General features: G+C 39.9%; 1 protein-coding gene across 2 annotated transcripts; it reads left to right on the top strand.

The window, feature by feature from the left end:
- Positions 1-256: 256 nt before the first annotated feature.
- Positions 257-9,612, top strand: LOC103714554 (AP2/ERF and B3 domain-containing transcription factor At1g50680-like). Of its 2 annotated transcripts, XM_008801838.4 has the most exons (5): positions 257-482; positions 572-690; positions 806-1,099; positions 1,957-3,977; positions 6,754-9,612. In XM_008801838.4, coding segments are annotated over exons 4-5 (1,146 nt in total). In that variant the 5' UTR covers positions 257-482; positions 572-690; positions 806-1,099; positions 1,957-3,975; the 3' UTR covers positions 7,898-9,612. The 2 variants fall into 2 exon arrangements, with proteins under 2 accessions (XP_008800060.3, XP_008800061.2); XM_008801839.4 differs by lacking the exon at positions 6,754-9,612 and having other exon boundaries at positions 331-482; positions 809-1,099; positions 1,957-2,186.
- Positions 9,613-10,595: the final 983 nt, after the last annotated feature.

The following is a 10,595-nucleotide window of genomic DNA, read 5'->3' as shown; positions in this document are numbered from 1 at the left end:
TCTATTTAGCTTCGGGGCGTGGCATATTGTCCCACCGCTGCAGCCCAAACTTTGACTAAAAACCATTGATACCATAGACCCGGTCTACAGATGAGCTGGTAGATCGGGTCTAGGGTACAATTTCTCGCACTAAAGTCAGGTCATGACGCCTCTTCCTATCCTTTTGGATAAGCTCCGCCCTCCGGTCTCTTTCTCGCCGGCTCTCTTGTCGCTTCGAGCACCTTCTCCAACGCGCGTCCCCTTTCCCTCGACTCCACGTGTCCCAACTCCACTCTCCTCGGGCCACCTTGGCCCCGCTCTCGTTCGCCCCCATGCGCCTTCATAGCTACCACCCATCATTCCCGTCCCTACCACAACCCGGCCGTAAGCAAAGAATAGACCCGTTGCTTCTCTAGTTCCCATCCTCGCTACTTTCTTCTCCTGCTCTCGTATTCCATCTTTTCGATCGCTCTCGATCATCCTCCATGGCTTCAAGGATGGCGGTGAGTTATGCACCTTGCGTTGCTCTTTTCTTTTCTTTTCTTTTCTTTCAAACAGTCGTAATTAAACCGTAGCTTTCTATGTTCGCAAGAACATGTGGAGATCCCTGGCGAATTCTCGGCGATTCACCACGTCGACGGAGCCGAAGATGAAGGCCTTCACACCAACTGCAAATGATTTCTTGGGCCGACATCATGCCTCCAAACCAAGGTCTAAAGATTTCTCCTCTCTCGCTTCCAGTATATCTCTCTGTTTTATCATACTAACAAGAGGGAGTTGATATCATGATGAGTCCCGTATAATGAATTAAAAACTGGATGAGTAGCAGGGGGGACTTTGTGCCGGTGTATGTGGCGGTGGGGCTGATAGCGTTATCGGTGTCGTTCGGGCTGTACACGGCGAAGCACGAGCTGCTGTACGCGCCCAACGTTCTGGTGAGCAAGAAGAAGAGAGAGACGGTGCCGGAGGTAGAAGACCCCGACTGGGCCGCCGCCGAGGCTGACCGATTCGTCCGCAAATCCGTCTTCCGCAGGGTCGCCCACCTCCAGGACTTGGACGCCGTCCGGGCCGGCATCTCCGATCCCACCCGGGCCAACGACCACCCCGCCTCTTACGACGGGTACGTATATACGGTGGATTAATATCTTTCTAAAAACTATATAAAGTTAATTGGGTTTTTTTTATGAATATCTTTCTAAAAATTTAAATCTACAAAAATACTCTATTAAAATTTATATTTATTTCTGCGCTCTCATAAAATAATATTTTTACATAAATATTCTAATATAACGATTTTTCTAATGCCATTAATAAAAACTTGATTTATTTTAATTAATAATAATATATAATTTTGAAATTATTTTTTTATTTTATAAATATTTTTTGTTCACATCTACCATTAAAGGTATTTTAGTCATTTTAATTTAAAATTGCTATTTTTTAACGACATTAGATGGTGCGCGTACATATATAAAAATAAAAAATAAAATAAAATAAAATAGTAAAATAAGTGTTTTATGAGGATATACGTATAAATATCAATTTTGAAAAGATATTAATGTAAAATTCGATATTTAGGAGGATATTTATTAAGTTAACTTCGGATGCTAGAACATAGGGTCATTATTAATAGACATATGCAGATTGGCAAATACAAAAATGATGCCATTATTTCTACCCCATAAATGGGGTCTAATGGCTACAATTGATGATGGCTTGATTGGAATCCATCCTTGTTTAAATATATGACGGTGCCTCTAAAGGCATGGTTGTAACTCCGGCTGGGCTCAACACAAACCGGCCCAATTATTGGGTTGACTTGGGTTACTATTTTATAAATTTGGGTTCGATTTTGGGCTCAAAATCCTTCCCCAGCTATTATTAAGGAACAATAATATACAAGATCAGAGAGTTAGGTCGTCGTTATTTAGCTCTTTACAGTAAGACATTATTAATTAGTTTTTTAATTCTTTGCAGGCCAAAGAAAGTGGAGACGCTGAAGTCTGTTGGGGTGGACCCAGGAAGCCACTAAGAAGACTAGCCGAGTCTTAGGCCGAGCAATATTGAAAGTATCCACCTTTGTAATTATGGTTTCTCTTTTTTAATCCTGTTTTCTCTTGTAAATAAGGAATAATTTCTGGGGCTTTATCCTAATAATACAGCCAATTCTGTACGGATATAATGTGAGCTTCTTTTTTTTTTGGATCCGTTCAGTTTACAGGAAAAAATTTTGATATTTTTTTTGGAAAATTAATGTTTAGGTATATGATGTTAGAAAATAATTCGATTATTGTACCGGAAGAAAAGGCACTAGGACTAAGTCATTGGCATGTACGTGTGAGATGCAGGCTTAATGCTAGGACTGCAGGTGGCGTGTATGCATGGGATACAAGGAATGAAATAGGTTGTATTGCAAATGGATTGGGTCAGGCCATTTTTCATCTGAAATTGATGAAAAAAATAATCCAGTCTCATCTAAACTGAACTGATTTTGATCATTTTTTATTTAAAAATATAATCCATCTTCGAAGTTAATTCAACCGATCATGCTTTAGATTTTAGTTAATAATAATATATATTGTTAAATAGAACTATGCGTGTTAAGAATCAAATATTAAAATGTGTTCTTGATAAAGTTTACATGTATTAGTGGTCTGGTTAGATAGAATCTGAACTGACGAAATAGATATTATATCTTGTTCGGTAATAGAAATGGATTAGGTTTGGAATTATGCATGGTCTTGGTCTGTTGTTAGAATGTAAGCAAGGAAAAAATAGAGAGCTTAATGTAACATGTGTCGTGGTTGATCGGACTTTTGGCTCACCCATGCAATTGTTGTCTTTCTTTTTCTTTTTCTTTCTTGCGAGGTGGCGCGGTTCAATGGTTCTCACTTCACATCTCTCAACCCCGAGCACTGTGGGTTGGTAGATTTGCTCATGTCATACCTAGGTTCATATAGTTGATGGCGATTCTCTATTTCGTTCATCTGTTCTTGCTTTGGATCAAAGGTTGACTTTAGTCGAATACGGCCCGAATCTCACTTTAGTAGTATGAAAAACCTGACACACATATACACACAGAGATACAAGATCCTACGGAATTTATCTTCAGCAATCAATGTCAAACTGGTCCATAGGAAATCCCAGATTGATCTGGCTAAACTCAGCCTCTTGGTATCTAATCAAATCATAAACACATCTTAGTTTGAGTTACCCAAATAGAACCAGGTTTCCGAGAGCAGTACAAAATACAAATACCGAGTGATAGAGAAATTTTTTGCGAGATTTGACAGACCCAATTAAGGAATCTTTCCAGATTTCCTGCGGCTCGCTTGAAATGGTATTTGAAGGGAATATTTGATTGCCGATCGAGTTAGTACGGCCTCAAGTTTTATAGTATATAAGATGCTTGTTAAGCATCTATATGACAAATATTTATGGTATAAAGACATCAGCGGATATTGCATACATTTGCAAATCGTAAATTTAGGCACTGTTTGCTGCTAATTGCTCCTTAATTGAAGTAGTAAAAATGTACCAATAACATACTTTCTGGTATTTTCTATGCATGATTGAGGAGATGATCATTCTTGGACTGAGAAGAGGATTCTTCTCTGATTTCTTAACAAAAAAAAAAAAGAGTACAAGTGCTTGTTTGAAGTCCTATACCTGCATTCCATGGATACCCAACGTCTCTAATTCCAATACTTAAATCCTAGATCCAAGCATCTCAATCCAACATTTTTTTCATGCCCTCCTCTTCTTCTATCTACTCCCTTCCCCAACCGACCCCCATTTCTGAGATGAAACCTTACACTTTGGCAAGGAAGAATAGTTAAATCAGTTCAGGTATATAATATGCAGGATTATGTTAATCTTTTCATTATTTTCTTTGTAACGCGTTATAAAAATTATGCAGTTGGAGTTGGGCAAAGAAGGAAGAGGAGGTTTTCATCAAATAAAAGAGGAGGAGGAGGAGCAACAGACGCCTAAAACATGTACTTCATCTAACCCTTTTCTCTTCTATATTACATTATTAGTGGTTTCAACTTTGATATTATTATCCAAAGTGTTGCAACAGTGGTTCGAGTCTTAAGTACTGTTATCTCTCAAGATACTTGCATCATATACTTATATTATAGGGGACTCCCTTAGTAATTATATATTAGTATATCTAAATGACCAAGACAGGCAATGGATATGAATTAGGACAGCATTAAAGGTTTATGATTTAGAGAGGGAAGCACTACTTATTGCCAGCTTAATCATGTATTGCGCAAATTAAGGTCTTGATTGCACATCTTCTTACTTGGATCATAAAATTGCAATCTCAATACAATAAGGCTTTTCCTATTTCACATTGCTATAATGCTAACTTAAGAAGTGTCTTTGTAAGAGTATCTTAGTTTTTTTTTTTTATAAAGAAAGCCGAAGTTCTGATGGTGAGAAAGTCAGGCGGTTCTTCCTCTAGCGTGGCTACGTCGTTCTACGTCATAGTTTTAGAAGTGAAGGGAAAGAGGGAGTGAATCTTATAACTTTTTTATTAATACAAATATTTATTTATCTCTCCAAAAATTTCTCTCTTTGAAAACTTATTCTCTCTTTAATATTATTTTCTTCTCGCAATTCTGCCACAAATTCTTATATTTAGTTCTTGTTTGTGGTGATCCTAGGCCAGCCAATCTTATTTGAGAAGTGATCATATTGTTCTACATACTATGAGATAGTATATAAATTTTTCTACAGCCTAATCCCTACTTTTTTTCCCGCCAACATCATCTCCTCCTCTACCTAAGTTTCTAAGCAATGAAAAAGCCTGATTTCTACTTCCCTAGGGAACCAATGTCTGGAGATAGATCTCGCGTAATAGCCCTAGTTGTGTTCCAACTTGAAACCGAGTAATGCTTTCTTCTACCTCCTACTATACATTTTCTCAAAAGCGATAGTGAATTATTCTCCACGAGGTCGTGCAGATTAACCGGTTAACACTTCAACTTGAAAAATCAATAATTATGTTCCTTTCTACAAAATTTATAAAAAATAAATCAATATAAAAGTTGTGTATTCACGATACAACAATACATTAGAAGACATTTAAACTTCCATGAAAGTTTTCCTAAAAGGGATATGGGGGAAAACTAAATCATTTTAAAAATCATAATTTGATGCTATGTTCTTTATTAATATCCTTTCTAACGAACGAAATGATATACCAACTGTATCACTCAGACAAAATGAGATAATCCAGTCCAAGATTTACATGGCTGTTCCAACAATATCCTGCCCAAGTTAGTCTCCGTTGACTCTTTCACAAGACACCTAGGGCTATAAACAGGTAGGATTTGGATAAAATAAAGATCCTTCATCCCCTTTTTAATCCTGAAGTAATATTGCTTCACCATATCTTTCACAATCCTTGTATTAAACATGCGACAGAACTCTTGCAATATGATACTTGTAGTGGATGTCATTCAATTAAACATGGGCGACCTATACCAGCCTACAAGATAAACCAAACAAAATGAATCAAATGAGCAGAAAAATCTGAAAAGGTTGAGGAGATGCGTTTCGACAAATCAAAAAAGCGAATGCGGCTGTGGATTGGGTGGCGTCCTTTGTTGCCAACCATTCAGAGAACCTCCTATGGGTGAAAGATGCAGAGTTGCCTAGTGCCCTCCACGATGTTTTACTTTTTAATTTTTTTGACTGCATGTATTCATACATATTATGTATGATACTTCCATTTTAGCAAAAAAGAAAAAGAAAAATAAAACAGTCAAATAGGTAGGATCAAAAATTCTACATCCGTTTTTGCCTTGAGCCATACCGGTTAACCAAATATTGAACAAATCTCTAACGCAATATTTTGGACCACACGTAAGCGACAGATTAGAAGCCAGCACACAGATTGCATAGAGTTTGTTCAGACATCCAAACCAAGCACTGCAGTTAAGGTGGAATTTACAGGGAATTGGGGTTTCAGTTGCAGCAGTCAAGATTTCTTTTTTTTTTTCCATAAAAATATTATTATGCACATGTTTCTGAAAACACTCAAAAAAAAAAGGCCCAACTTCACACCCAGACCATTAATTATTAGGTTTCCGATGCCTTTAAGAAAGTCCGACGTGGGCGTTCTCACAATTTAGTGCATTAAGAACGCAATTCCATGAGCTAGATCTCTCTCTCTCTCTCTCATTGGATTGACAACCTTAGTGAGAGCACAAGGTGGCTTGGGTGTCCTTACAACCGTTTTTTTTCTTGCACGGCATCAAGACCAACCGAGATTTATTTTTGTTTTCGCTGGCCAATCCGCCTGTCAAATTTCAGAGGATCCCTGTTAACCCACTAAGTTTTCTAATTTGGAGGAGACGGCCAACCCCACCTTTCCCAAATTAGTCCCCGTTCTCCTTCCACCCTCTGCCCATCCCCCGGGATTTATTTCCTTCTTTCAGTCGTCTCTTCGCCCATTCATCCCCTCCTATCTTTCTAAAAACTTCATCTCGTCACCCCAAATCCTTCTCTTTTGGAACTCTACATCTCTCGCCATGCCTTCTCGACGGACCACCGCCCCTTCATCTCTCCTTTTCCCCAGGTAATGACATCCTTCTTTTCTTATTCTCTTTCTTATCGTAACACTATATCGCATTGCATCTCATGATGGGCTACCGATACCAACTTTTATTATATTTTGCATGTATCTATCTCATTGGTATCTAATAACTACTGCTCCATCGATCGTGTCTAATATGGGATTGATGGATGGCCTCTCGTCAGGTTTCCCTCCGAGGAAGAGGACTGCCGAGGCTTTCCATTATTCTCCGTTGCAGGCTCCGCCTGCAACATGTTTCAAGCAAAGGACGATGACGTTAGCATGGTCGACGCCGGTAGCGTCGTTGAGGTTGGCAGCATGCTGTCCATGACCACCACAGCGACTGCAGCACGCGAAGGCGAGGGCTCGACCGACGGCGACGGCGACGGCGACGGCCCGTCGATCATGCAGCGGCCAAGCTCGTCAATGCGGTACAAGGGTGTTGTGCTGCAACAAAATGGGCATTGGGGCGCACAGATCTACGCCCACCACAACAGGATCTGGCTGGGCACGTTCAAGTCGGAGCTCGCGGCGGCGGCGGCCTACGACAGCGCGGCCATCAAGCTGCACCGTGGCGACTCCCACCGCAACCTCCCGTGGAACGAGCTCACCATCCACGAGCCTCGGTTCCAGGAGCAGTTCTCCACCGAGGCGGTTCTCGAGATGATCAGGAGTGGGTCGTACGAGTCGAGGTTCGCGGAGTACCTGCGGGTGATGCAGTCGCCTCAGGCCTCCCCGGTAGCACCACCAAGGGGCTCACCTCGCAGTGGAATTGGCAGCGGCGGCTGCGGTGGCGGTGGCAGCTGCAACACCTGCTGCGAAATGTTTACCAAGGAGCTGACGCCGAGCGACGTCGGGAAGCTGAACAGGCTGGTGATACCGAAGAAGCACGCAACGAGGTTCTTCCCCGCGGTGTCTCCGGAGTCCGATGACGAGCTCCTGCTTGAGTTCCAGGACCTAGAGAGCCGGCTGTGGGTCTTCCGGTATTGTTACTGGAAGAGCAGCCAGAGTTACGTCTTCACCAAGGGCTGGAATAAGTTTGTGAAGGAGAAGGGACTTCAGGCAAAGGATTCTGTTACCTTCTACCGCTGCGAGGAGCGAGAGGGCCCGCGGAGGGCATATTGCATGATTGAAGCAGTGCCCTGTCGACAAGGACGGGGCCAGGAAAATGGGAATGTGACGTTCGGTTTAGGCCTCAGTTATAAAATAGAGGTGGATGAAGAGGAGGAAGAGGAGGAGGTGATATCCGGGCCAATGGCAGCGTCAGGAGTGACACAGGGGGAGCAGGAGATGAAAGGGGTGAAGATCTTTGGGGTGTGGGTTAGTTGAGCCGAGCAGGAGGGAGATGGGAGGGTGGATTGGACGTACAATGGCTCTTTTTGATTGGAATGATATCTTCGTTTATATCATTAATTACTGAACACAATCACAAGCTTAGGATACGTTGGTATTAAAGATTTGAGTTTACATTGGTTTTGCCGGTCCACTCCTCGTAATTTTTGGTCATGAAAACTTAAAATGTTTTATAGCTATTAAGGTGGTAGGATCATGGCTATCATCACTAACATAAGGACAGATGGTTCATGCAGTTTTTTGAATTATAAATCAAGTTACCAATAAATATTCCAATTCTCTCATCATTTGTTTATGTCTAATGAGCTAAAATTTTAAAATTTATATCCAACCATATTTTAGAGAAGCAACCTAATGCACATCAGTCCAAAAGGAAGCTTCACCAATATTAATATAATTAAAATTTTTATTTGAAGCCACTGTCATGATGCCAAAAATCAGGTTAGCTTTCAACGAATCATGAATCATCCAAAATAAAGGTCGGACGACAAAATTATTAACAATTTATCAAAGATGAATCAATCCTGATAAACTTCCAAAAATTATGAAAACACCATTCTACAACTCATAATTTAAATGAGTTAGAAATCCAATAGAACTTAAGAATCTATTTTATTTTCTTTAGAAAATTTTTATAGAAAGCCTGTTAGCTTTAGGAGTCTCATCTATAAATAGACTATAGTTGTACTCTTTTGGCATCACGTAATTGTTAATAAAGCTTCAGAAGATTTTCCTCAATTCTTACCTTAGGGTAATCTTTACTTGCTGCGGTCCGCATGAGAGGCGACTAATGTGAGACTAACTTCAAGCATTTCATGGAAAAATTCCGTAGGAGGTCAAAGACACTCCCAAAAGGTTGACATGAGACCATCATTTATCCCATCTTCAGAGTTGGCTTCAATGGATCTCATACACTCGTGCAGACTTATCTACCTTGCCTGCTTTATAGGTATAGCTTTTAGATTCCTCTGAGTTAAAGAGTTCGAATCCAGCCACATACTACAAGGGTGGAATAAGTGACAACGATGCAGGAGCTATTGATAGGTGTTTAGAAAGACGAGTTCTTGAGTGGTGGCATTAGTGCGCACCAGGAGATCTTGTCATCTAGCAATGGATTTGGCATGTAACTCTTCTTTGGAGCACTTTTAAAGCGGAGGGTGTTGTTGTGTGCAAAGAAATTATCAAGTCATATAGACAACTATTACCAACTAGCAACAACTATTGACTACGATTACCTAGGAGTATCTTATAATGTATTACATAGCAGCTGTGATTATAAAGGCTATATATCAATGTTGGTGATTATATATCCATATAGACACAGTGCATTCTATGTAGCATGCCGTGCCTTGTACCCCCAACACCTCTCCATTCTCCCACGTCCCCCATTGATTTCTCTAGGGTTGAGAACACCAGACCACGGTAAAGACCATTTAGTATTGGAAGATCAAACAAGATGAGCAATTCATATATCCATCCCTTAGAAGAAAAGGGCTAACCACCAAAACACAGATTATCCTACAAAACCCACTCCAACAATGATTTTCCAATATGAACTACCTCGAGCCCTTGAAGGAGAAACCTACGCTTCTAAATGTTATTGCCCATAGAGAGCAAGACTACCACATCAATCCTCGTTCATATTCACACCACCTCACATTCTAAACTTATTTGTTACTCAAAAATCAGAAGAAAAAAAAACTCATGGCGGTGATCACATGACACAGTCACCATTCAATTATCCCCTCATTACTTGCACCAATAAAATCAAAGACTAGCTATTGTGATTTATTTTGATAGACGCCATAGACTCAATCATATTTCCAAGATGTTATTCTTCATAATTTTTTAATTCAAATGCATAGTGTGGATATTCAAGTCGACCAAAAACAAAAGGACACCGATCCATCTAGATCAAAGCAGAACCTATAAAATTACAAATTAAGTGCTACTCCTCTGTAGTATCATATACTTAATGTCCAAAGTACCTCGCCTAAATATACTAAGGGAAACCATCGCATGATAATCTAAATTAATTTACCCATTAAACGTGATCTCATTACAGGAACACTCAGACAATTATTTAAGGCCCAAAATCTATTTTGACCAACCAAAATCAAACTCTACAATAACACTTCTTTAAGAAATGGTAATAATTGCTTCATCAACAATGATCTTAAACCACAATTCATTTCGAAAGGGCACAAGTATATTAACAAGGAGAAACATAAAGACCATGGAAGTGCATCACAAACACATTTCTGAGATCTGAAAAACCTAGTTGAAAACTCCATTATTATCCTCCCTAAAATAGGGCCTTAGAGAAAACAAATGAAATATTCCTATACTTTTCCACTCGGACACAATATAACGACACTATGAAGAAGTGTAACATTACAATTTCCACTTATGATATATATAATCACATCACACGTTTTTATCCAAGACTCCTCTTCCTCAACAAACAGAAGCTGCATCTTCTAATTTTGAACAATAGTCCACACAACTGCATTTTCAATTCCGATACCCAACACCCATAATCACTATAGGCTTCTCTCCTGATCAAAGAGACAGGATTCCATACTGATCAAAGAGAGAAGAATATCATCAGACCCCAACATAGACCCTGCATCTGCATCTAGGAAAGAAACTTCTAACTCATCCTATGGCAGCC

This window comes from Phoenix dactylifera, chromosome 2, assembly GCF_009389715.1.
Source record: "Phoenix dactylifera cultivar Barhee BC4 chromosome 2, palm_55x_up_171113_PBpolish2nd_filt_p, whole genome shotgun sequence".
Classification (NCBI taxonomy): domain Eukaryota; kingdom Viridiplantae; phylum Streptophyta; class Magnoliopsida; order Arecales; family Arecaceae; genus Phoenix; species Phoenix dactylifera.
Note: the sequence above shows the minus strand (reverse complement) of the source record. Positions and strands in the feature narration are given on the sequence as shown.